The sequence below is a fragment of the Neoarius graeffei genome, chromosome 4 (genome assembly GCF_027579695.1).
Source record: "Neoarius graeffei isolate fNeoGra1 chromosome 4, fNeoGra1.pri, whole genome shotgun sequence".
Lineage (NCBI taxonomy): Eukaryota > Metazoa > Chordata > Actinopteri > Siluriformes > Ariidae > Neoarius > Neoarius graeffei.
In genome coordinates, this window is record NC_083572.1 from 14,034,353 (window position 1) to 14,061,962 (window position 27,610).

The 27,610-nt window shown below is 41.2% G+C and overlaps 2 protein-coding genes across 2 annotated transcripts; both read right to left on the minus strand.

Moving 5' to 3' along the window:
• Nucleotides 1-14,519, minus strand: LOC132884875 (mpv17-like protein). Its single transcript, XM_060918904.1, has 4 exons — nt 14,043-14,519; nt 5,322-5,392; nt 5,184-5,213; nt 1-1,860 (listed from the first exon to the last, which is right to left on the minus strand). The coding sequence occupies exons 1-4, from the start codon at nt 14,338-14,340 to the stop codon at nt 1,675-1,677; spliced, it is 585 nt and encodes a 194-aa protein (XP_060774887.1). The 5' UTR covers nt 14,341-14,519; the 3' UTR covers nt 1-1,674.
• Nucleotides 14,520-21,006: 6,487 nt separating this feature from the next.
• On the minus strand, nt 21,007-27,051 carry LOC132884303 (GTPase IMAP family member 4-like). The gene is made up of 4 exons (XM_060918135.1): nt 26,952-27,051; nt 25,416-25,535; nt 21,948-22,640; nt 21,007-21,836 (listed from the first exon to the last, which is right to left on the minus strand). The coding sequence occupies exons 2-4, from the start codon at nt 25,444-25,446 to the stop codon at nt 21,541-21,543; spliced, it is 1,020 nt and encodes a 339-aa protein (XP_060774118.1). The 5' UTR covers nt 25,447-25,535; nt 26,952-27,051; the 3' UTR covers nt 21,007-21,540.
• Nucleotides 27,052-27,610: the final 559 nt, after the last annotated feature.

Below are 27,610 nucleotides of genomic sequence, written 5' to 3' on the forward strand. Positions count from 1 at the left end.
CAACCAAACAGGACAAAACACTAAGGGGGATGAATACTTTTGCAAGGCACTGTATGTCACTCAGATCCGCGATGTATTTTGTATGAAAAATGCGAGTTTTTCAACACAAGAAGATAAAATTCATATCTTCAAGCCAACGTGTGATTTTCTTTGTATTATATAGACACATTCACAAACAAAAAGTACCCAAATTTCAAACAAATCAAAACAATTAATCTATTTTCTCAAGAGTGACATATATGTATGTTATTTACCAGCTGGGAGGTCCGTATGGTAAAGTACCGTGACCGAGGTCTTGAAAGTACTGAGCGAGGCCCTCTGGGCCGAGGTCAGTATTCAAGGCTGAGGTCACGGTATTTCACCATATGGACCGACCTTAAGTTGGTAAATAATATATTTATTTTTTTCTTTACCAAATTCTAACAGAAAACGAGAGCGCCCGAAAGGGAAAACCGAGCCGAGGCGAGCTGCCATTTTGAATCCTCATTCACGGCTGTAATGCAAATGGCTTCCTCCTCGGTATACAAGTGTACTTCCATGGCAGGAAAAAAACTACATTTTGCCGCCTATGTAGTCCTCTATTTATACAAAATCGAGTCATTCAGGATTCAGCCATGTTTTTGCTCGGCGTTAGCAACAGTTATACGTTTTTAGCTTTCTCCTGAAATGTTTTCTTTTATTTCTTCTTCCTCAGGGTAGTAAAACTCGCTTTCGCTGTGAAGACTGTCGTTATCACTATCCATGCTGTAAAATTAATGCCATTCTCCTGAGAAATGCTGGCAAAAATGTATAAGATTTTTGTCAATCTTATAAATAAATCTTATAAAAAAAAGATAAATGTTGACAAAAAATTTTACTATATTTGTTGTTGTGAACGAGCGAGTCGCCAGAGGTCCATAACCAGGGTCCGTAACTGGGGTCCGTATTGTAGGATACGGACCCGCTCGCCAGCCAATCAGAGCGCAGGATTTGATGGAAACCGGACCGCGAAAAAAATAAAAAGAGAGTTATGTCACAGTTTTGGTTCTCCATGTCCCAGATGTAGCTTGAATGAAAAATACGAGTGCGTATTTCCCAGTAAAACACTCGTGTCCATATATAATACTTTTATGACAGTTCCACTGAAAATTAACGTTTAAAAAATTTAACACTGACAATTAAAAGAACACGCTAGTAATATGGAGGAAATGAGGAACTGATAGCAGCCTGTTGTTAATGAAATGTTATTAAACAAACTATCAAGGGGAGGATAATATGAGGAAATCATAATGATGGCATTGTTGACCTTTTATGAATGTCATTATAATGCATTTACTGCAAAAAAACAAACAAACAATGTTTTGACACATATATAAGGTTATGTTAACCACATACAAATAAGGATTTGGAACTGTCATAAAAAAATCAAGATGGGTTTCAGCCTGTTTTTAGTTCTCTATGCCCCTAAGTCTTTTTTTTATGTTATTTTTTTATTTGTTTAAATACCGTACATGCAACTAAAAAAGTTATGTTCCAGACTCAAACAAAGCAAATGGACTAATAAATATGATTCCTGAGCTGTTGTACTACCTATCTTGCAGGTGACTAACACAGGTTGAATTACAACACGACTGTGCAATTATGATCATATATGGAAACAGGATCAAGCACCTTTCTGACAGTACATTCAAAGAATCACTTGCTTTCACTGGATTCTTGAACTTTGACTTCGCTTTTCAGCTGGCGTATCCAGTTCAGAGCCGCCTTCAGGGTTCCGTCTCCGCACTGATGAGAGAAGCAGAGGAATGTAGCCCAGACAAAAGCACAGCAACCGGTGAAGGTAGTTCGCAGGTACAAGGGCACCAGGGCAAAGTTCAGGCACTGAGAATAAGAGCGGATTTTTAAAAACAATTTAACAAAACACATTCTGCTCACAAGAATATTTCCAGTTCATTCATCATTCAGCACTGTATTTTGTGTTTTCCCATCATGCCATCCTAGGATCATGCTTTTCAATCTAAATCTTACCTGAGGAACAATGTAAAAAAACAATAACAATAATAACAAAAAACAATAATAATACCTCCTTGAAAAAAACTTTAACCTACTCTTTGGATTATTGATATTACTTCTATAAGATATACAATGGTGTTCAAAAGATACTGTATGCAGTGGGGTCCACACTGAACATATCGGGAATTCATTATTTAAAACTTAAAATTTTGAAGAAAAAAAAATTTAAACAAAAAAAGCAAGTACTCAATATCTTGAGGATTCAATATTAAAGATTCTACACGAAATTGATATTTAAATTCTGTCACGTCCATATTTGGCGTGTCTTGAATTGCCACTCATTTACATGCACACGATGCGCACCTCAAGGACTAATTACTATGCACCTGTTCCAGATTAGAGCGCAATCTTAGCGCACTCTTATCAGGACTCTGAACACACAGACTTTGCGAAGTATACACGCAGGACCGAGCGTCTGACGTTAACTAAGCCTTATTGGAACAGGAGATATAGGGGAGGAACTCATCTCATCTCATTATCTCTAGCCACTTTATCCTGTTCTACAGGGTCGCAGGCAAACTGGAGCCTATCCCAGCTGACTACGGGCGAAAGGCGGGGTACACCCTGGACAAGTCGCCAGGTCATCACAGGGCTGACACACAGACAACCATTCACACTCACATTCACCAATTAACCTAACCTGCATGTCTTTGGAACTATATTCTTTTATTTATCTATTTCTGTTTCTTTTAAATACTTGATACAGTGCTGAGCATAAATGAGTACACCCCCTTTGAAAAGTAACATTTTAAACAATATCTCAATGAACACAAACAATTTCCAAAATGTTGACAAGACAAAGTTTAATATAACATCTGTTTAACTTATAATGTGAAAGTAAGGTTAATAATATAAACTTAGATCTCATCTCATTATCTCTAGCCGCTTTATCCTTCTACAGGGTCGCAGGCAAGCTGGAGCCTATCCCAGCTGACTATGGGCGAAAGGCGGGGTACACCCTGGACAAGTCGCCAGGTCATCACAGGGCTGACACATAGACACAGACAACCATTCACACTCACATTCACACCTACGGTCAATTTAGAGTCACCAGTTAACCTAACCTGCATGTCTTTGGACTGTGGGGGAAACCGGAGCACCCGGAGGAAACCCACGCGGACACGGGGAGAACATGCAAACTCCGCACAGAAAGGCCCTCGCCGGCCCCGGGGCTCGAACCCAGGACCTTCTTGCTGTGAGGTGACAGCACTAACCACTACACCACCGTGCCGCCCCTCTCTTCAGAATTCCCCAAAGAAAATAATTTATTTACACCACAAAGGTGAAGGCTACAAGAAGATCAGCAAAGCTTTACTTATCAGTCAGAATACTGTAGTAAAAGTGGTACAAAAATTTAAGAAAGATAGAACTGCAACCATCTCACAGAGACGTCCAGGTCGTCCACGGAAGTTAACACCTCGACAGGAGCGTCTTCTGATGAGAAGGGTTGAAGAAAATTGACATGCAAGTTCACTGCAGTTATCTAAAGAAGTACAAAGCCAAACTGGGGTGACTATTTCCCGTGACACAATACGGCGTACACTGCAGAGGAATGGCACGCATGGATGCCGTCCACGAAAGAAACCTCTCCTAAAGCCCAGGCACAAAAAAGCCCGCCTAGAGTTTGCCAGGGCCCATGCTGACAAAGATGAAGACTACTGGGACTCTATACTCTGGAGTGATGAGACCAAGATAAATGTTTTTGGAACTGACGGCTTCAAAACTGTATGGCGTCGCAAAGGTGAGGAATACAAAGAAAACTGCATGGTGCCTACACTGAAACATGGTGGTGGCAGTGTCCTTATTTGGGGCTGCATGACTGTTGCTGGCGTCGGGGAGCTGCATTTCATTGATGGCATCATGAATTCACAGATGTATTGCTCTATAATGAAAGAGAAGATGCTACCATCACTCCGTGCCCTTGGTCGTCATGCACTTTTCCAACATGACTAAACACACATCTAAGGCCACTGTTGGATTTCTGAAGAAGAACAGGGTGAAAGTGATTCAGTGGCCAAGTATGTCTCCTGATCTGAACCCAATCAAACACCTACGGGGAATTCTGAAGAGACAAGTTGAGCATCACTCTCCATCCAGCATCCAGTCACTAAAAGAGGTCATTGTTGAAGAATGGAAAAAGATTGATGTTGAAAAATGTCGCCAACTTGTTCATTCCATACCTAGAAGACTTGGTGCTGTCATTAAAAATCATGGAGGCCATACAAAGCACTACATGTAGTAGTTTTTGTTGTGGGGTGTACTCGTTTCTGCACCACCCTAATTTGAGTAAAACTGAAAAAATGTGTAATCTAAGTTATATTATTAACCTTACTTTCACGTTACAAGTTAAACAGATGTTATATTAAACTTTGTCTTGTCAACATTTTGGAAATTGTTTGTGTTCATTGAGATATTGTTTAAAATGTTACTTTTCAAAAGGGGGTGTACTCATTTACGCTGAGCACTGTATATCTAACTTGATGCGCGCCGCCATTTTTTTTCTCTACTCACGGTACAGTATATGAGCTGATATCCTAGTAGTAGAGTAGCTAATCAGAGCATGCGATTGCTCATATCCAGTGAATGTGGATTGAATAAAACAGAATATACTTTTGGAATATTAAGCCACTTTTTTTTACTCTTGTTTATATTCATAAGCAAATGACTTCATATTGGAACACAGTATACAAGTTCATTTTAAGACTTTCCCTGACTAAAAGAAACGTCATTAAAGCGAATAAATTACAGCAACAACTCTTAAAATGGAATTGGGAAATCGCTTCTGGGAATCTATAAAACAGTTTTGAAATACAAAATGAGTTTTGTGTTCATCTGGCACTAAGAAACACTTAAGGGTTTGTGGATAGAGAAGGGAAAATCGAACACTGAACAGGAATAAAATAATTTAATTTGAAACGAAATAATAATAATAATAATAATAATAATAATGATAATTTGTTTTAATGAAACATAGTTGAGTTTGAAATGCTGGTGTGATACAGGTGTGTAATCAGACCTCCTAAGGCAATGGTAAAGGGCAAAAGGTGCTTTGGAAACGAGACATTATTCAAAACAGATGGACACACTGACGGGGTGTTGTTTTTGAGAGAAATTATTAAGATCAACGTTACCTGGGCAAATGGCCAGAACATGAGTCCTGTCTGCAAGAAATCAAGTAATGAGGTTTTAAACATCGTGAAATTCAAACTGTTTGTGTTCAGTGTTTAAATCATGCACTTCTTTAAATACTAGGCTATTAAAAGACTTACTGTGTATGTGTTCAGGAATTTGTTTCTCCAGTCCTCCAGTATGTCATCTTGACCCTCTAAAAGGCTCAAACCTGAAATGATCAGTAATAATTCTATCATCTCAACCACAGTTTTAAAACCTTTTGAAACCTTCTAGAAAGTTCATTATTGTGTCGACATGCTGTAATCTTGGTATGACATGGTTCCCAACACAGCCGAACCCACATGGTTTTTAACCCAAACCCACTTGAGTTGACAGCCAACACTCAGAATACGGGGTACAATAAACACTCTTTACTTTCGTATTTAATGGCACTCATTTTCTTTCTGCATTTATTTTTGTATTTCATACTAAATGCACTAATATCATGCCGAAACATGTTGCAGACAAACTTCTTCTTCTTTTGGCTGATCCCGATTAGGGGTCGCCACAGCAGATCTTTCGTCTCCATTGCTCCCTGTCTTCCGCATCCTTCTCTACCACACCTGCCACTTTCATGTCCTCTCTCACCACATCCATGTATCTCCTCCTTGGCCTTCCTTGTTTTCGTGTGCCTGACAGTTCCATCCTCAACATTCTCCTTCCCACATGCTCTGCATCTCTTCTCAGGATGTGCCCGTACCATCTCAGTCTCATCTCTCTTAGCTTAATTCCCAAGCTCTCCACATGTGCTGTCCGTCTGATGTGCTCGTTCCTTATCCTGTCCAACCTTGTCACTCCCATCGCAAACCTTAAAATCCTCAACTCCTCCACCTCCAACTTTCCGTCCTGTCTCTTCGTTAAGGGTATGGTCTCCAATCCATACATCACAGCTGGTCTCACTACTGTCTTATACGGTACATCTTACCTTTCACTTTTGCTGGGACTTTCCTATCACAAATGACTCCCGAAATCCTTCTCTAACTGCTCCACCCTGCCTGCTCTCTCTTTCTCACCTCACTATCGCAGCCCCCATTTTCCTGCACAGTTGACCCCAGGTACTTGAATTCACCAACTTTCTTTACGTCTACTCCTTGCATCTTCACTACACTCTCATCCCCATTCTCATTGATGCACATGTATTCTGTTTTGCTACTGCTCACCTTCATTCCTCTTCTTTCCAATGCATACCTCCATCTCTCCAAACCCAGCTCAACCTCCTTTCTACTTTCACCACATATCACAATATCATCCGCAAACATCATGTTCCATGGTGACTCTTGCCTCACTTTGTTCATCAAGCTATCCATCACTATGGCAAACAAGAAAGGACTCAAAGCAGATCCTTGATGGAGTCCCACCTTCACCTTGAACCATTCAGTCGTTCCAACTGCACACCTCACTGCTGTTTCACTGTTCTCAGACATGTCTTGCACCACTCTAATATACTTCTCGTTCACTCCACACTTTCTCATACAATACCGTAACTCATCTCTCAGCGCTCTATCGTATGCCTTCTCCAGGTCTACAAACACACAATGTAGCTTTCTTTGGCCTTCCCTGTACTTCTCCATTAACATTCTTAAAGCAAATATTGCATCTGATGTGCTCTTCCTTGGCATAAACCTCTACTGCTGTTCACAGATTGCTACCGCTCTTCTCAATCTCACCTTCAGTACCCTTTCCCATAACTTCATGGTGTGGCTCATCAATTTGATACCTCTGTAATTACTGCAGCTCTGTACATCTCCCTTATTCTTGTATATTGGGACTAGCACACTCTTTCTCCATTCATTTGGCATTTTCTCATTCTCTAAGATCTCATTAAACTCCACAGCCGTCTCACCCAAACATCTCCAAGCCTCAATCGGGATACCGTCTGGTCCGACTGCTTTCCCAGTCTTCATTCTTTTCATGGCTGCCCTCACCTCATCCTTACTAACTAACTCTGCTTCCTGATTTGCTGTCTCCAACGAATCTGACCTTTTCTCTCTTGGATTCTCCTCATTTAATAAATCCTCAAAGTACTCTTTCCACCTTCTTAATACACTCTCTTTGTTTGTCAGCACATTTCCATCTTTCATCACTTTTACCTGCTGTACATCCCTCACTTCCCTGTTTCTCTGCCTAGCTAGTCTGTACAGGTCTTTCTCTCCTTCTTTGGTCTCCAGTCTTTCATACAACTCCTGGTATGCATCTGCTTTCGCCTTCGCCACCGCTCTTTTTGCCTTCTGTCTCGTCTCTCTGTATAACCGCCTGCTTTCCTCATCTTTCTGATCGTCCCAATTCCTCTTTGGTAGCCTCTTCTCTTTTATAATTTCCTGCACTTCTTTGTTCCGCCACTATATCTCCTTGTCTTCCTTCCTCCTTCCCGATGACCACCCTAGCACCTTCCTTGCTGCCTCTCTTACTAGTACAGCAGTAGTATTCCAATCTTCTGGCAGACTTCCATGAGCACTCAATGCTCGTTTCATTTCTTCCCTAAACTCCTTCTGATGTTCGAACTCTTTTAGTTTCCACCACTTAATCTTCAGCTCCACTATTTCACGCTTCCTCTTTTTCACTTTCGAGCTCATCCTGCACACGACCACTTGATGTTGTCTAGCTACACTCTCCCCTGCCATCACTTTACAGTCTCCAATCTCCTTCAGGTTATCCCTTCTGCAGAGTATGTAGTCCGCCTGTGTAGATCTTCCTCCACTCTTAAACATCACCCTGTGCTGCTCTTTCTTCTCAAAGTATGTATTGACTATTGCCAAATTCATCCTCTTTGAAAATCAACCACCATTTGCCCTTCCACATTTCTCTCTCTTACATCATATCTGCCCATCATGTCCTCATCTCCTCTGTTTCCTTCGCCAACATGTCCGTTGAAATCTGCTCCTATCAGCACACGCTCCTCCCTCTATATTTTCTACCACTTCATCCATCTTTTCCCAGAAAAACTCTTTCTCTTCATTCTCACATCCAACCTGTGGGGGGTACGCACACACAACAATGATTACCACTCCTTGAATCTCCAACTTCATGCCTATCACTCTATCTGACACCCTCTTCACATCAATCACACTGTTGACCAACTCTCCCCTCAAAACAATACCAACACCATTTCTCTTTCCACTGACTCCATAATAAAACAACTTGCATCCACCTCCAATGTTCTTGGCCTTGCTTCCTTTCCACCTCGTCTCCTGCACACACAAATTGTCCAACTTCCTTCTTTCCATCATACCTGCTAACTCTCTCACTCTGCCAGTCAATGTTCCCACATTCAGTGTTCCTACCCCAATCTGTCCCTCTGAGTTACATGTTGGTCCTGGGATTGAGATGCTGGCCTCTTCTGCCCCTCGGACCTGCTTGATCCATCCTGGTGCCCTGTGTCTGGTCGGAGTTTTATCGCACCGCTCCTGTGAAGGACGGCCCCATGAGGACAGTTGAGGGTTATACCTGGAGGATGCTCTGGACTCTTACAGTAATGCTTTTATGGCTGAGGACTACAGTTGTCTTGCTAACTTTAGGACTGCAGTTACCATGAACAGTTTTGTACTCAAGTTTCCATCAATGAAGAGTTATAACATCAACGAAACTGTCCTCATGTTAAAACTGTTAATATTATAGTCAGGCTGTCTGTTGTTGCCCAAATGAGGATGGGTTCCCTTTTGAGTCTGGTTCCTCTCGAGGTTTCTTCCTCATGTCGTCTGAGGGAGTTTTTCCTTGCCACCGTCGCCACAGGCTTGCTCATTGGGGATAGATTAGGGATAAAATTAGCTCATGTTTTAAGTCGTTCAAATTCTGTAAAGCTGCTTTGCGACAATGTTTATTGTTAAAAGCGCTATACAAATAAACTTGACTTGACTTGACTACCCTCAATTCTAAGCTCCTTCCCTTCCATCTTTCACGCTCTCTCACTTTCCACCGGCACCCTGTTGACCAACAGTACCGGAGGCGGCCGTTGTTAACCCGGGCCCCGACCGATCCGGTATGGTATTTTTCTTTTCAAGCCGCATGTTAGAGTTGGCACAGTTTTACGCCGGATGCCCTTCCTGACGCAACCCTCTCCATCTATCTGGACTTGGGACCGGCACCAAGAGTACGCTTATGCACCCCCAGTGGCTGGGGTATGTTGCAACTAGTGTTGCAGACAAACAATTTTCTATAATTTGGATCTAGTGGCCAATTCATCAGGCTACATATAGTTGGTGTACAATTGTTATTGACTGGAGCCCATATCTTGCTATACACACTGCAGAGTTGAACTAGTTATACATGTCGACTTGTGAGCAGTTTTGTCAAACCAGTAAGATCAAAACGTCAACTAGCATGCATGTGTAGTTAACTAGTGACTTGTTTTGGACCTAACTAGTTCACTAGTAAGAGGAAGTGTGTGTAACTAATTAACTATTAAGGTCAAAAAGACCCCAACTAGTGTAATTAGAGGACAGTTAGCTCTCATTCGTTAACTAGTAACATTAAATTTCACTAGTTCAACTAGTAAACATTTTGAACCTAACAAGTTGACGAATTGAGGCAAAATGTCTATCACTAGTGTAACTATTTGTAACTAGTATTTTTTTTGTCTTTTGAGCCTCACTAGTTAACTAGTAAACACAGAAAATGCTTTGTGGCTCTGACTAGTTAACTAGTGAAGAAATGTGTAGGTCGCTAGTTAGCTAGTTGCTGAAAAAGAGTGACTAGTAAGAGTTTTTGTTCAACAAGTAAGACAAAATGCCCAACTAGTGCTGACAAAGATGGAACTAGTGGCAGAAACTGATGTTTGATATCAAATACATTGAATAAATGCTCAAGATGGCTTTCCAGAGAAGTAGTAATACTAGTACTAGTAGAAGTACTAGTGGTAGTAGTAATAATAGTAGCAGCAGTAGTGGTAGTACTAGTATTAGTAGAAGTAGCAGTAATAGTACTACCAGAAGTAGTAGCAGTAGTAAGTACTAGTACTACTAGTTGGAGTACTAGTACCAGTTGAAGTAGTAGTAATAGTACTACCAGAAGTAGTAGTAGTAGTAGTAGTAGTAGTAGTAGTAGTTCTACTAGTTGGAGAACTAGTACTAGCAGAAGTAGTAATAGTAGCCATGGTAGTACTTGTACTAATAGAAGTAGTAATAATAGTACTACCAGAAGCAGTACTAGTGATAGTAGTAGTACTACTCTAGTAGTAGTATCATAGTAGTAGAAGTACAGGTAATAGTAATAGTACTACTAGTTGGAGTACTGGTACTAGCAGAAGTAGTAATGGTAGTGGTGTTAGTACTAGTACTAATAGAGGTAGTAATAATAGTACTACCAGAGGTGGTACTGGTGATAGTACTAGTAGTAGTATTACAAGTAGTAGTAATAGTACTCCCAGAAGTAGTAGCAGTAGTAGTGCTAGTTCTACTAGTTGGAGTGCTAGTACTAACAGAAGTCGTAATAGTAGTGGTGGTAGTACTAGTACTAATAAAAGTAGTTATAATAGTACTACCAGAAGTAGTATCGTAGTAGTAGTACAAGTAGTAGTAACATCACTAGCTCTACTAGTTGGAGTACTAGTACTAGCAGAAGTAGTAGTAGCAGCAGTGGTAGTACTAGTATTAGCATAAGTAGTAGTAGCAACAATGGTAGTACTAGTACCAGTAGAAGTAGTAATAGCAGCAGTGATAGTACTAGTACTAGTAGAAATAGTAATAGCAGCAGTGGTAGTACTAGTACTAGCAGAATAGTAATAGCAGCAGTGGTAGTACCAGTACTAGCAGAAGTAGTAATAGTAGCAGTGGTAGTACTAGTATTAGCAGAAGTAGTAGTAGCAGCAACAATGGTAGTACTAGTAGAAGTAGTAATAACAGCAGTGGTAGTACTAGTACTAGCAGAATAGTAATAGCAGCAGTGGTAGTACTAGAAGAAGTAGTAATAGCAGCAGTGGTAGTACTAGTACTAGTAGAAGTAGTAATAGTAGCAGTGGTAGTACTAGTATTAGCAGAAGTAGTAGTAGCAACAATGGTAGTACTAGTAGAAGTAGTAATAACAGCAGTGGTAGTACTAGTACTAGCAGAATAGTAATAGCAGCAGTGGTAGTACTAGTAGAAGTAGTAATAGCAGCAGTGGTAGTACTAGTGCTAGCAGAAGTAATAATAGTAGCGGTGGTAGTACTAGTACTAGAGGAAGTAGTAATAGTAGCTGTGGTAGTACTAGTATTAGCAGAAGTAGTAGTAGCAACAATGGTAGTACTAGTACTAGCAGAAGTATTAATAGCAGCAGTGGTAGTACTAGTGCTAGCAGAAGTAGTAATAGCAGCAGTGGTAGTACTAGTACTAGCAGAATAGTAATAGCAGCAGTGGTGGTACTAGTAGAAGTAGTAATAGCAGCAGTGGTAGTACTAGTACTAGCAGAAGTAGTAATAGTAGCAGTGGTAGTACTAGTACTAGCAGAAGTAGTAATAGCAGCAGTGGTAGTACTAGTACTAGCAGAAGTAGTAATAGTAGCAGTGGTAGTAATAATATTAGCAGAAGTAGTAGTAGCAGCAGTGGTAGTACTAGTACTAGCAGAAGTAGTAATAGCAGCAGTGGTAGTACTAGTACCAGCAGAATAGTAGTAGCAGCAGTGGTAGTACTAGTACTAGTAGAAGTGGTAATAGTAGCAGTGGTAGTACTAGTATTAGCAGAAGTAGTAGTCGCAACAATGGTAGTACTAGTACTAGTTGAAGTAGTAATAGCAGCAGTGGTAGTATTAGTAGAATAGTAATAGCAGCAGTGGTAGTGCTAGTACTAGCAGAAGTAGTAATAGTAGCAGTGGTAGTACTAGTATTAGCAGAAGTAGTAGTGGCAACAATGGTAGTACTAGCTAGCAGAAGTAGTAACAGTAGCAGTGGTAGTACTAGTATTAGCAGAAGTGGTAGTAGCAACAATGGTAGTACTAGTACTAGCAGAAGTAGTAATAGCAGCAGTGGTAGTACTAGTGCTAGCAGAAGTAGTAATAGCAGCAGTGGTAGTACTAGTACTAGCAGAATAGTAATAGCAGCAGTGATGGTACTAGTAGAAGTAGTAATAGCAGCAGTGGTAGTACTAGTACTAGCAGAAGTAGTAATAGTAGCAGTGGTAGTACCAGTATTAGCAGAAGTAGTAGTGGCAACAATGGTAGTACTAGCTAGCAGAAGTAGTAACAGTAGCAGTGGTAGTACTAGTATTAGCAGAAGTAGTAGTGGCAACAATGGTAGTACTAGCTAGCAGAAGTAGTAACAGTAGCAGTGGTAGTACTAGTATTAGCAGAAGTGGTAGTAGCAACAATGGTAGTACTAGTACTAGCAGAAGTAGTAATAGCAGCAGTGGTAGTACTAGTGCTAGCAGAAGTAGTAATAGCAGCAGTGGTAGTACTAGTACTAGCAGAATAGTAATAGCAGCAGTGATGGTACTAGTAGAAGTAGTAATAGCAGCAGTGGTAGTACTAGTACTAGCAGAAGTAGTAATAGTAGCAGTGGTAGTACCAGTATTAGCAGAAGTAGTAGTGGCAACAATGGTAGTACTAGCTAGCAGAAGTAGTAACAGTAGCAGTGGTAGTACTAGTATTAGCAGAAGTAGTAGTGGCAACAATGGTAGTACTAGCTAGCAGAAGTAGTAACAGTAGCAGTGGTAGTACTAGTATTAGCAGAAGTGGTAGTAGCAACAATGGTAGTACTAGTACTAGCAGAAGTAGTAATAGCAGCAGTGGTAGTACTAGTGCTAGCAGAAGTAGTAATAGCAGCAGTGGTAGTACTAGTACTAGCAGAATAGTAATAGCAGCAGTGATGGTACTAGTAGAAGTAGTAATAGCAGCAGTGGTAGTACTAGTACTAGCAGAAGTAGTAATAGTAGCAGTGGTAGTACCAGTATTAGCAGAAGTAGTAGTGGCAACAATGGTAGTACTAGCTAGCAGAAGTAGTAACAGTAGCAGTGGTAGTACTAGTATTAGCAGAAGTAGTAGTGGCAACAATGGTAGTACTAGCTAGCAGAAGTAGTAACAGTAGCAGTGGTAGTACTAGTATTAGCAGAAGTGGTAGTAGCAACAATGGTAGTACTAGTACTAGCAGAAGTAGTAATAGCAGCAGTGGTAGTACTAGTGCTAGCAGAAGTAGTAATAGCAGCAGTGGTAGTACTAGTACTAGCAGAATAGTAATAGCAGCAGTGATGGTACTAGTAGAAGTAGTAATAGCAGCAGTGGTAGTACTAGTACTAGCAGAAGTAGTAATAGCAGCAGTGGTAGTACTAGTACTAGCAGAAGTAGTAATAGTGGCAGTGGTAGTACTAGTATTAGCAGAAGTAGTAGTAGCAACAATGGTAGCACTAGTACTAGCAGAAGTAGTAATAGCAGCAGTGGTAGTACTAGTACTAGCAGAAGTAGTAATAGCAGCAGTGGTAGTACTAGTACCAGCAGAATAGTAATAGCAACAGTGGTAGTACTAGTACTAGCAGAATAGTAATAGCAGCAGTGGCAGTACCAGTACTAGTAGGAGTAATATCAGCAGTGGTAGTACTAGTACTAGCAGAATAGTAATAGCAGCAGTGGTAGTACCAGTACTAGTAGAGGTAGTAATAGCAGCAGTGGTAGTACTAGTACTAGCAGAATAGTAATAGCAGCAGTGGTAGTACTAGTACTAGCAGAATATAGCAGCAGTGGTAGTACCAGTACTAGTAGAGGTAGTAATAGCAGCAGTAGTAGTACCAGTACTAGCAGAATAGTAATAACAGCAGTAGTAGTGCTAGCAGAAGTAGTAGCAGTAGTAGTACTAGTAGAAGTGGTAGTAATAGCAGTTGAAGTAGTAGTAGAGGTATAAGTACTGAATTTTATGATGTAACCTGTGTAGAAGGCGCTGATGGCCAGGGGTAAGGACAGGGTCTGGTCCAGGGCGAGTTTCCTCAACACCGCGCTAACGGAACTTCCCGGAAGTCTCCGCTCCAAGAAGCGCATCCAGAAAAAGTTGAAGTTGCCGTTAAAGCAGAAAGCGACGATCGCGACGTTTCTCGTCCGCCTCCAGTCGATCTTTTCATCTTTCTTATTCGATAAATACTGCTGCATCAGATCCCCGCCGGCGTACAGACCCGAGTACAGAGTGACGTTAATGAGCCAGGGGTATCGCCTGATGGGGCTCCGCATTCTCACCCCACACCAAGCTCTCTGTACACACTGATACCGCACACACTCGCTCCTAATGACCGCCTTCACCCTGACAGAAAAACAACCCACATTCCTAATCCTGGGATTACTTTCTCTCAATCAAGACAAGGAACACTTGAGCTAATCATGTGAGTGAAACAGCCCGCAGTGATGGAGCTGCACTTTAAAGCCGGTTTCACTACCTGCTCCGACTGACAGCGCGCATGCGCATCACTCAGACTGGGAAGTTGATGAAGAATGAGTAACTGTGGCAGAGGTGGAAAAAATACCAAGACTTTATTATACTGAAGTGAAACTAGAGGTAATGTGTCAGAATCTTGCAAGTGTAATGGAAATCTAATCAAGTGAAAATAAAACTAAAAGGAAATGTTTTAAACTCATTCAGTTGATGTCATGTTTTCATGTGAACAGTAATTTTTATTACTAATTTTAAAAAATAATAAGTTTGCAGGACTAACACTATCCATCCATTATCTGTAGCCACTTATCCTGTGCAGGGTCACAGGCAAGCTGCCTATGGGCGAGAGGCAGGGTACACCCTGGACAAGTCGCCAGGTCATCTCAGGGCTGACACATAAAGACAAACAACCATTCATGGCCAATTTAGAGCCACCAATTAGCCCAACCTGCATGTCTTTGGGGGAAACCCACACAGACACATGCAAACTCCACACAGAAAGGCCCACGTCGGCTGCTGGGCTCGAACCCAGAACCTTCTTGCTGTAAAGCAACAGTGCTAACCACTACACCACCAAGCCGCCCTTGGGCTAGGGTACTCATCCCTGTTCAGCAATGCAACCTTAACCTTATCCATCCTCAAACACACATGGGTAGCAGGAAACAGACATTTTTCAAACAACAATAAAATTTCTCGGTTTCAACATTTGATATGTTGTCTTTGTACAATTTTCAATGAAATATAGGGTTTCCATGTTTTGCAAACCATCACACTCTTTTTTTATTCATATTCACATGGCGTATTTTTGTATAAACATGCCATAATAATGAAGTAAAAGTGAGTAAAGTAAAAACATCTTTCCACCCCTGGACTTTGTGACATCATTCAGTTACTTAGAGCTATGCATTCTAAAGTGCACATTACTCATCTCATCTCATTATCTCTAGCCGCTTTATCCTGTTCTACAGGGTCGTAGGCAAGCTGGAGCCTATCCCAGCTGACTACGGACGAAAGGCGGGGTACACCCTGGACAAGTCGCCAGGTCATCACAGGGCTGACACATACACTCAAAAAAATAAAACATTGGATTTACTTAACCGAGTTATGGCAACCGGTCCCACGAAACTGTGTTAATTTAGATGTATTGAATACAGTTATGTTTTGAATAACTCAACATAACTGTATTCAATACATCTAAATTAACACAGTTTCGTGGGACTGGTTGCCATAACTCGGTTAAGTAAATCCAATTTTTTTTTTTTGAGTGTAGACACAGACAACCATTCACACTCACATTCACACCTACGGTCAATTTAGAGTCACCAGTTAACCTAACCTGCATGTCTTTGGACTGTGGGGGAAACCGGAGCACCCGGAGGAAACCCACGCGGACACGGGGAGAACATGCAAACTCCACACAGAAAGGCCCTCGTCAGCCACGGGGCTCGGACCCGGACCTTCTGTGCACATTACTATATGTACTAAATATATCAATGAATGTGAAAGGTGGAAGGTGTTGATTAATTTTCTATAACAACAGCTCTGATAACACTGCTGAAAAATCCAGCTCAGTTTGAGAAACTATACCAGCTATCACAGGCCGAGCTGGTCAAACTGGTAGAGCATCTTTGCCAAATGAATATTATTTAGACAGATTGACTTCAGGTAGGGGCGGCACGGTGGTGTAGTGGTTAGCGCTGTCGCCTCACAGCAAGAAGGTCCGGGTTCGAGCCCCGTGGCCGACGAGGGCCTTTCTGTGTGGAGTTTGCATGTTCTCCCCATGTCCGCGTGGGTTTCCTCCGGGTGCTCCGGTTTCCCCCACAGTCCAAAGACATGCAGGTTAGGTTAACTGGTGACTCTAAATTGACCGTAGGTGTGAATGTGAGTGTGAATGGTTGTCTGTGTCTATGTGTCAGCCCTGTGATGACCTGGCGACTTGTCCAGGGTGTACCCCGCCTTTCACCCGTAGTCAGCTGGGATAGGCTCCAGCTTGCCTGCGACCCTGTAGAAGGATAAAGCAGCTAGAGATAATGAGATAAGACTTCAGATAGAAGGTCTAGTTATCTATATATTTTCTATCTTCCTTATACCCAACAAAATTGATCAATAAACATTTGAGATTTTTTTTTGATTGCCTTACTGTGGTGTTGTTTTCTTTAAAATAACTTATCTATGATTTAGCAGTAATTCAGAAACTGTGAACTTTCTTTTGACACGTAGCAGTTGCCAAAGACAAACTACTAGTTTGACCGGCTCAGCACATGTGGTTTAGTAACTGATAGTTGCTTAAACAAGCTGGAATTTCCAGCAGGGAGTAGTTCTGCAAAGCAAGTCATGGGTTTTTTGAACGCCCTTCTTGTAATATACTATTATTATTTGGATGTTTCACAAATACAAATGTAAAAATTGATACGGTGAATTTTCGCCATGGTGAAGAGTCTCCAGTGTCAATGTTTTGTAAAAGTCAGAGGTAAAGCTGTAACGTTAAGTATTCTTTCATTATAAAGATGGTTTTACATTTACATTTTACTCTGTACAGCCACATATATGCTGTCATTTTTTATTTTCACCCCTGTTTATGAGTGTTGTAAATATTCCTTTTGTTACCCAAGTCAAGTCAGGACATTGGCGAACTGTGTATTAACTATCTAAACTTGTGTAAAAAATCTTCAGCCATCAGATCAGGACATGGGAGTTAAGGCTTTGGGTTCTGGATTGAAAGATTGTTGGGTCCTTAAAAGGATAGTTCGGGATTTTTGACATGAATCTGTATGGCATCCCCATCAATAGTGTCGTGCAAACACACTGACTTACCCCTGACAGCATCCTGTGAGTCCAGTTCTTGTCCAGTTTTGGTCCAGACGAAAATAGTCCAGCAAGTTTGTTGGGGTCACGAAAGTAAAACGTTTTTCGTCTCAAAACAGTATGTGTTCAAAAGAGTGATATATTTGCATCACAAAACCATTGCCAAATAAAATGTCAGACCTCGAAATCGCTTGGCACTATTTTCTCTCCCTTCTTATCACTGCGCGCTGCCGCCAGGTGACAGCCACGGCTGTTTCATTCATTGTTTTAGTGATGGGAATTTCGGCTCTTTTTCGGGAGCCGGCTCTTTTGGCTCTTCTTACGGCTCCCAAGATTTTATTTTTGATTTAAAGGAATACGCCACCCCCAGATGAAATTGAGTCAGTCCCTGCAGTTGGATGAGTGAGCCAAAGCGTTTTGTAGCCGACCCAGCCATTGTCCCGACCTATAAACGCCCAGGTTAGCTTAGCTTAGCGTAGTCACTGTAATCCGGCGTGTCCAGCTAGCATTGTCATTGCAAAAGTGAATTAAATAACTCAAGATTTTTTATAATTATTTCTCATGACTTGTACATTCACATCGAGTACACATATCAATGCAAATTAACACGAAGGGATTTACTAGACCAATTTATATCTGGAACTATTTTCAGCCACAGCACAGGCAAAGCACCGCTGCAGGCGCAAAGACACCGCGCAGCGCCTGAAAACGGGTGCGCAGCGCCTGAAAACCCATTTTCAGGCGCTGCGTGGTGTCTTTGCGCCTTCCTTTTCCTACCTATTCCTTTAATTGCTGCAATTAACTAGTTAATTCTGATTCTATTTCTCCTCTCAGTTATAATCTGTCCTGCTTTTGAAAAGATCCTCTCTGGGGGGACAGATGCTGCCACTATACACATCCTCCGTGCCATCACGTGTGTAAGCCGTGGATAGAGTGCAGCCTTGGTCTCCCACCAGCTTAGTGGGTCTGCGTTTCGCTGTCACCTGGCGGCAGCGCGCAGTGATAAGAAGGGAGAGAAAATAGTGCCAAGCGATTTCGAGGTCTGACTTTTTATTTGGCAACGGTTTTGTGATGCAAATATATCACTCTTTTGAACACATACTGTTTTGAGACGAAAAATGTTTTACTTTCGTGACCCCAACAAACTTGCCGGACTACTTTCGTCTGGACCAAAACTGGACAAGAACTGGACTCACAGGATGCTGTCAGGGGTAAGTCAGTGTGTTTGCACGACACTATTGATGGGGATGCCATACAGATTCATGTCAAAAATCCCGAACTATCCCTTTAAGGTCCCTTGGCCCTCTAGTGTCACTTTTGGATAAAAGTATAAGCAAAATGAACAAATGTCCATATATTCAAACATATAGATTAAGCTGTTGAGTCCTGCGATTGGTTTATTACATATTACATATTTATTTTGTGAAATAAGTTTATAGTAACACCCCCCAAAAAAGCTATATTTGTTTGGATTTAGGGCTTCGACACAGCTAACTGTGGCTAACCTCTGACAAAATCACTTACTGAACTTTTAAACACAGGAGGAAAGTTGGGAATGTAACGGCTTATCGCACTGCAAGAGTATGAAAATGTAATAAATTGCCTGAAGATCATCAAGACGTAGGTGTAGTGTGACCTGAAGATAGCACATGAACAGACAACAACATTGTGGCAAAATCTTACCAGGTTTCTGTCTCTCTCTATTTGGCATATCACTACAATGATGTAAGTGGCATGGTGGTGTAGTGGTTAGCACTGTTGCCAAGCAGCAAGAAGGTTCTGGGCTCAAGCCCAGTGGCCGACGGGGGCCTTTCTGTGTGGAGTTTGCATGTTGTCTGTGTGGGTTTTCTCCAGGTGTTCCAGTTTCCCCCAAAGACATGCAAGTTAGGTTAATTGGTGGCTCTAAATTGACCCTGAATGGTTGTTTGTCTCTATGTGTCAGCCCTGTGATAGCCTGGTGACTTGTCCAGGGTGTACCCTGCCCCTTGCTATAGTCATCGACCCTGCACAGGATAAGCGATGATGGATGGACGGACTACGGTGACGTAGCCACTCTGACGGCTTTTCTTCTAGGGGAAATTACAGTAGTGGTTTCCTGTTCCCTTCTACTGGATTATTATAGAGGTTTTCTCCTTTCAACCATTCACACTATGGGCAATTTAGAGTAGCCAGGTAACCCAAGCGCATGTCTTTGGGCTGTGAGAGGAAACCAGAGCACTCGGAGGAAATGCAAACTCCACACAGAAAGGCCCACATTAGCCATGAGGTTTGAACCCGGAACCTTCTTGCTATGAGGTGACAGTAGTAACCACTGCACCACTGTGCCACCCATTCCCAGGTTATTATGCTGTGCTCATTGTGCTGATGTCACACTTACAGCAATGCATTCGTCAATACGTAAATACGCACACATGCACAAATGTCCAAACTTTCAAAATGCATCCTTCACTACATCCAGCCTTTCCTTTGCTATTTATATTATAAATATGATTTAAGTTACCTTTTACTTGCAGGAAAATTTAATGCAAGTGTATACACTTTCAGTATGTACTAGTCCCACATCTGTCCTGTAGAAACTGCTGGTGGATTTATCTCGAGAGATTTTGTTAATTTTTCATAATTTCATATGTCATTAGAACTCTATGTTGTATTGATTACATCATATTTATGTAATACATATTCAAATTCAATTGCAATTGAAGAGTACAAAAAAATAGGTATGATACCTCTGGTCTGGAATTGTTTGAAAAGAACTGATTTGAAGGATCACAAATGTGTCCTACTTTGAGGTCGTCATTGCTTCTGTAAAACCACTATTTTTAGTTGTTAAAAATATAAAATATATTGTAAAAAGTGTCAAATGTATACGTATTAAAATTTTAAGGGCAAAGAGGAAATGTAAATTTTATGCCATATTTTATTTTATTTTTTGTTTAACCTTTATTTAACCAGGCAAGTCATTAAGAACACATTCTTATTTATAATGGTGGCCTGTCAAAATCGCAAAGCCTTTCTTTACATATTGGTAGACTTATAAGAAACAAATGCAGACATGAACAGGAGGTGTACTGTTAATTTTTTTTGTATTGTGTTGCTTTGGTTTGGATTTTTTTCCCTTGCCAGAAAGAAATCTTACAGGGGATCTAGTAGTTTAGACAAGAGGTGTGCACTGGAACTGGGACCCCATGGATCACACACAAAAAAATTAAGTAATCTTGGAAAAAAAACCCCACAGATATGTTTTTAAAAGTTTATTGTAAGAAAACAAAGTTTAAAAAATGAGTCATAACATGAACTGTGCTTGTGTCAGGTCATTTCACACCACATTCATTCATTCATTCATTCATTCATTCATTCATTCATTCATTCTTTTTCTATGCACCTTTTCCATTGTAGGTCGTTGGAGCTGGAGCCAATCCCAGCTGATTTTGGGCGAGAGGCGGGGTACACCCTGGGAAGGTTGCCAATCTATCACAGGGCTAATACAGAGAGACAGATAGGCATTTACACTCACCTTCACACCACATCATTGACGTTATTTTTTTCTACAAGTGCCCATCTTTTTGTGTTACTGCTTCCTTTTTGCATCTCCAATTTGTTCTCATGGTACACATGTAATTGTATATGCTCACCGGCCACTTTAATAGGAACTTGTTCTTGATTCTAAGATTCCTGTTCTTGGCTGCAGGAGTGGAACCCAGTGTGGTTTTCTGCTGTTGCATGCTGAGATGCTTTTCTGCTCACCACGGTTGTTAAGAGTTGCTATGAGTTACTGTATCCTTCCTGGGAGCTTGAACCAATCTGGCCATTTTCTTCTGACCTCTCTTATCAACAAGGTGTTTGTTTCCACCCACAGAACTGTCTTTTACTCAGTGATTTTTGTTTTTTGCACCATTCTGTCTGTGTAAACTCGAGAGACCGTTGTGTGTGAAAACCCCAGGAGATCAGCAGTTTCTGAAATACTCAAACCAGTCCATCTGGCTCAAACCAACAGTGAAAGTCACATGTTGAGATCACAGTTTTTCCCATTCTGATGTTTGAAGTGGACATTAACTGAAGCTCTTGATTTGTATTTGCATGATTTTAGGCATCGTGCTACTGTCAAGGGATCGGCTGATTAGAGAATTGCATAAAAATGCAGGTGGATGGGTGTTCCTTATACAGTAGCCGGTGAGTGTATCTCACTGGTGTAGAGGTTAATCGGTGTGTTTAGTTTTTCTCTCTTCCACAAGAGTTAAACTCTGTCGTGCCAGACTTGCAGCGTCAATCAGCCTTAAAGCCAACGGAATAGTTATTATGATTCCAGCGATGATCCCAACACCAGAGCCCACTACTCCATAATTAGATCCAACCACAGATCCAATAAGAGCACCAATGCCAGTCAGAATTAGTAGACTTATAGGTCTAGAATATTTCGCAAGTGTGTGTATATCATCCTTATTCTTGCTCTCGATGGCATCGATATCCATGGATTCCTTGTCAATTTCACCCACTGCAAAAATTTAAACAGACAAGAAAATCAGCTGAACTAGCCCTGGGAAAATATGATGTCTGTACATAGACGTAATCTGACATAACATGGTCTTGACAGAATTATACTTACAAGATGGAGGCATTTCCGGGACACTTCGACGTCTCCGTGCGAGTCTGTCCTTATACCTTTTTATCAACTCTCTAATATCCTGTGGTATTTTACTTTGCATCACTTCATAGTAAACCTGTGGTAGGAAAAACTCATCCTGGTTTTCTTCCACCATGTTGTCTATCTCTTTAAGGAGCCCATGGATGTGGGTTTCAGGTTCACTGTGCTGTATAACATAGTGTCTGCCTCTGCACTTTTCCAGTAGGTTTTCTGCTTTCTGAATGTGTTCTTTGATTGCGGATTCCTCTACATCTTCATCACACAAGAAAAGCACCATAGTGTGATCCCAGGCTCTCTCAGAGAGCAGCTCCATGTGTTGACTTGCTGATTTAAGCTCATTTAGAGAAGGTACATCACCAGTCTTTACAGGCAGCACCAGAATCAAAGCATGGGGACCTGGAGGACAAAGGGCCACGCTTTGGGTGATTTCATTTTTTATTTTCTTTGCAGTGCGTTCTATAGAAACTCTGTCCCATCCTGGTGTGTCCACTATGCAGATCCTCCTTCCTGCCTGTTCATCTTCATATAAGACGCACTGTTCACACTCTTCCTTCAACTTTGTGTCTCCCAGGATGACGCTGGCGACTCTGTTCTTTCCAGCTCCAGCTTTTCCCAGCAGTACAATCCTGCGCTCTGAAAGAGGAGGCAAGCCTCCTTCACAGAGACAACAAGACAACATGGTGTCTATATATTATAGAGTAAGCACAGAGCTCATGTATGTTAATTCGAGTGGTAATAAAAAAAATCTACACAACCTTGTTAAAATGGTAGGGTTTTGTGATGTAAAAAAAGAAAGAAAGAAAGAAAGAAAGAAAGAAACCAACATTTTTCCATCTTTAATGTGATATAGCAACCAACAAAATTCAAGTAAAAACAAATAGAAGCTTTACAATAAGGTTTACAATAGGGCGGCATGGTGGTGTAGTGGTTAGCACTGTCGCCTCACAGCAAGAACATTTTGGGTTCGAGCCCAGTGGCCGATGTGGGCCTTCCTGTATGGGGTTTGCATGTTCTCCCCATGTCTGTGTGGGTTTCCTCCGGGTGCTCCGGTTTCCCCCACAGTCCAAAGACATGCAGGTTAGGCTAATTGGTGAGACTACATTGACCGTAGGTGTGAATTTGAGTGTGAATGGTTGTTTGTCTCTGTGTATCAGCCTTGCTATGATCTGGTGACTTGTCCAGGGTGTACCCCGCCTCTCGCCCATAGTTAGCTGGGATAGGCTCACCCTGTACAGGATAAGCAGCTACGGATGATGGATGGATGAAGGTTTACAATAACTTAGTATAAAGTATAATTTGGGGTGTGCAGACTTGTGCAACCAAGTTACTGTAAATTTATATGAGTTTGTCACTTGAATATTGTTGGTTGCGTCTGTGGATGGCATGGTGGTGTAGTGGTTAGCACTGTGGCCTTACAGCAAGAAGGTTCTGGGTTTGAGCCCAGTGGCCAACGGGGGCCTTTCTGGGTGGAGTTTGCTCTGGTTTCCCCCACAGTCCAAAGACATGCAGTTTGGTTAACTGGCTACTCTAAATAGGTGTGAATGGTTGTTTCCCAAGCCCAGCAACGGGAGGGTTGCAGCAGGAAGGGCATCCGGCGAAAAACTACGCTCCAATTAATATGATGTATGGATCAATAGGGTCCACATGGCAGCGACCCAACACACATAAGTGGAAGAAGTGAGTGAGATTGTTGGTTGCTACTGTATATCACATTAAAGTTGGAAATTTTAACAGGGGCATATCTAAATATAATATGTAATGCATGCAAATAGAGATAAACAAAATACAGTTAGGTCCATATATATTTGGACACTGACACAAATTTTGTTTTTTTACCTGTTTACTGAAACATATTAAAGTTATAGTTATATAATGAACATGGACATAAAGTCCAGACTTTCAGCTTTCATTTGAGGGTATCCACATTACAACTGAATGAAGGGTTTAGGAGTTTCAGCTCCTTAACATGTGCCACCTTGTTTTTAAAGGGACCAAAAGTAATTGGACAATTGACTCAAAGGCTATTTCATGGGCAGGTGTGGGCAATTCCTTCGTTATGTCATTCTCAATTAAGCAGATAAAAGGCTTGGAGTTGATTTGAGGTGTGGTGCTTGCATTTGGAAGATTTTGCTGTGAAGAAAACATGCGGTCAAAGGAGCTCTCCATGCAGGTGAAACAAGCCATCCTTAAGCTGCGAAAACAGAAAAAACCCATCTGAGAAATTGCTACAATATTAGGAGTGGCAAAATCTACAGTTTGGTACATCCTGAGAAAGAAAGCAAGCACTGGTGAACTCATCAGTGCAAAAAGACCTGGACGCCCACAGAAGACAACAGTGGTGGATGATCGCAGAATGAAGAGAAACACCTTCACAACAGCCAACCAAGTGAACAACACTCTCCAGGAGGTAGGCGTATCAATATCCAAATCTACCATAAAGAGAAGACTGCATGAGAAGAGAGGGTTCACTGCACAGTGCAAGCCACTCATAAGCCTCAAGAATAAAAAGGCTAGATTGGACTTTGCTAAAAAACATCTAAAAAAGCCAGCACAGTTCTGGAAGAACATTCTTTGGACAGATGAAACCAAGATCAACCTCTACCAGAATGATGGAAAGAAAAAAGTATGGCGAAGGCGTGGTACAGCTCATGATCCAAAGCATACCACATCATCTGTAAAACACGGCAGAGGCAGTGTGATGGCTTGGGCATGCATGGCTGCCAGTGGCACTGGGTCACTAGTGTTTATTGATGATGTGACACAGGACAGAAGCAGCCGGATGAATTCTGAGGTATTCAGAGACATACCGTACTGTGTGCTCAAATCCAGCCAAACTGATTGGTCGGCGTTTCATAATACAGATGGTATTATGAAATGACCCAAAACATAAAGCCAAAGCAACCCAGGAGTTTATTAAAGCAAAGAAGTGGAAAGTTCTTGAATGGCCAAGTCAGTCACCTGATCTCAACCCAATTGAGCATGCATTTCACTTGTTAAAGACTAAACTTCAGACAGAAAGGCCCACAAACAAACAGCAACTGAAAACCGCTGCAGTAAAGGCCTGGCAGAGCATTAAAAAGGAGGAAACACAGCGTCTGGTGATGTCCATGAGTTCAAGTCATTGCCGGCAGTCATTGCCGACAAAGGGTTTTCAACCAAGTATTAGAAATGAACATTTTATTTACAGTTATTTAATTTGTCCAATTACTTTTGAGCCCCTGAAATGAAGGGATTGTGTTTAAAAAATGCTTTAGTTCCTCACATTTTTATGCAATCATTTTGTTCAACCCACTGAATTAAAGCTGAAAGTCTGAACTTCAACTGCATCTGAATTGTTTTGTTCAAAATTCGTTGTGGTAATGTACAGAACCAAAATTAGAAAAATGTTGTCTCTGTCCAAATATTTATGGACCTAACTGTATATCTAACCTGTGGTTGTTGGTGAGGATTTATTTGTCATGGCTGTATTCAAGCAGGTAATACAACTTTCACTTCAAACTTCCTTCAGAAATGTTCTTGTTTGGGACTTGTCCAAGGAAAGATCAAGTTCTGTTCACAGAAGCGAAGCACAGCGAGTGAACACAAATGCAAGTCGAACTTGTTCACTTGGCTACACACCTATAGTTATGAATTCTCACATCATGCAAGCTTATGAACAAGTTAAAACAGTTGCATCATGTTATGATCGTGTACAAATAACTGCAACGATTGACAGATGCTGATGGAACAACTACTTATCTCTCTAATTCTAATTCTTTCACATCAAAATCATAAAAAGGAAACAGGTTTAACCATGTGTTGTTGGTGAGAATCCACCCAATTTGTTAACCATATGGTGGTTGTTTTTTTTTTTTAAGCTAAAGTTCAGTTCATGAAATCCAAACAGAATCTGTATGGGGTGCCGTTTGTAAAGCATGTCCGTGCTGAAAATTTCAGCAACATTTTGTCACATTTAGCTTAAAACAGTGTTTTAAAAACGGTGTGAATTTTTCAGACTCCCCTTTTTGCATGTTTATAACAATATTTGTCATCTTAGAGATATTTTAAATAGTTATATCTAAATGTTAAATGTTACAAAGCTAAATGTGACAAAATGTTGCTGAAATTTTCAGCACGGACATGCTTTACAAATGGCGCCCCATAAATCTGACAAAATTTCAGCACAAATGCATGTAATACAAGTGCAAAGCATGTCTGAACACCTCGTATAGTATACCGTCTACACGTCTCTGGACAAATGAAAACATTTCAGACTTACAGTGTTTTATTTCAGTTTAGAGAATGTACTTTATCAGTTTTACCTCCAGAACTAACTTTTTAAAGACATTAAGAATGTTTTTGTTTATAGCAACGTTGCTTTCCTTTTATTTTACTCTACTTTTAAGAGGCACTTCTACGAAACGCCGGAATGTACACAAATTTTTACTACTGCTACCTTTTACATTTGCACTTCCTTGTAAAACTACTAGTATGCAATGAATTATGTTACTAAACATGCAGATACTTTATAAAAATACTAAAAATATATTTATAAATACAAGATATAGAAATGGCGGCACGGTGGTGTAGTGGTTAGCGCTGTCGCCTCACAGCAAGAAGGTCCTGGGTTCGAGCCCCGGGGCCGGCGAGGGCCCTTCTGTGTGGAGTTTGCATGTTCTCCCCGTGTCCGCGTGGGTTTCCTCCGGGTGCTCCGGTTTCCCCCACAGTCCAAAGACATGCAGGTTAGGTTAACTGGTGACTCTAAATTGACCGTAGGTGTGAGTGTGAATGGTTGTCTGTGTCTATGTGTCAGCCCTGTGATAACCTGGCGACTTGTCCAGGGTGTACCCCGCCTTTCGCCCGTAGTCAGCTGGGATAGGCTCCAGCTTGCCTGCGACCCTGTAGAAGGATAAAGCGGCTAGAGATAATGAGATGAGAAGATATAGAAAACTATTCCTTTAAGAAGTGTTCAAAGAATTTACTTACGAAATGTCAAGATCATGCCAGGTGAGTGCTGGATTGCACTTAACAGGTGTAACACTGATTTCTTGAACTCCTCAAGGTGGCAGAGAGGTGCTGCTGGTGACGTTTTATCATACCTTGTGAATGTTGTTTAATGTAATGACAGTTCACACAGCATTCCCTCACCTATATGACTTGTTTTTGGAGATTGTATCATAAGGGACCAGAAACAGGTTGTATAGGTTTTCAATATATGAAATCAGGCACATCAAAATAGTAGCCTGGTAAGCAGCAAAGCCACATGAAGTGGTTAGAAACATAACATGGAATGGGATCTGATTAAAATAGCACAACACAGAGACATCCAAATCAAAAAATTACATCTATATGTCTGGGTCAAAAGTCCTTGATAGAATTCTTCAACCTGAAATGGAGACAAATTTATCCAGTATTTGTTATTACCAAGGGCTGTACTTCCAATACTAAAATAATTCAACTAAGGGCGACCAGGGATGGTTTAACGCTTTTTGTCTTAGTGCCCATGATTAGAGACAGTACCCTTAATGAAGAGACAGGAGGCAAAGTTGGAGGTGGCGGAGTTGAGGATGTTAAGGTTTGCAATGGGAGTGACAAGATTGGACAGGATAAGGAACGAGCACATCAGAGGGACAGCACATGTGGAG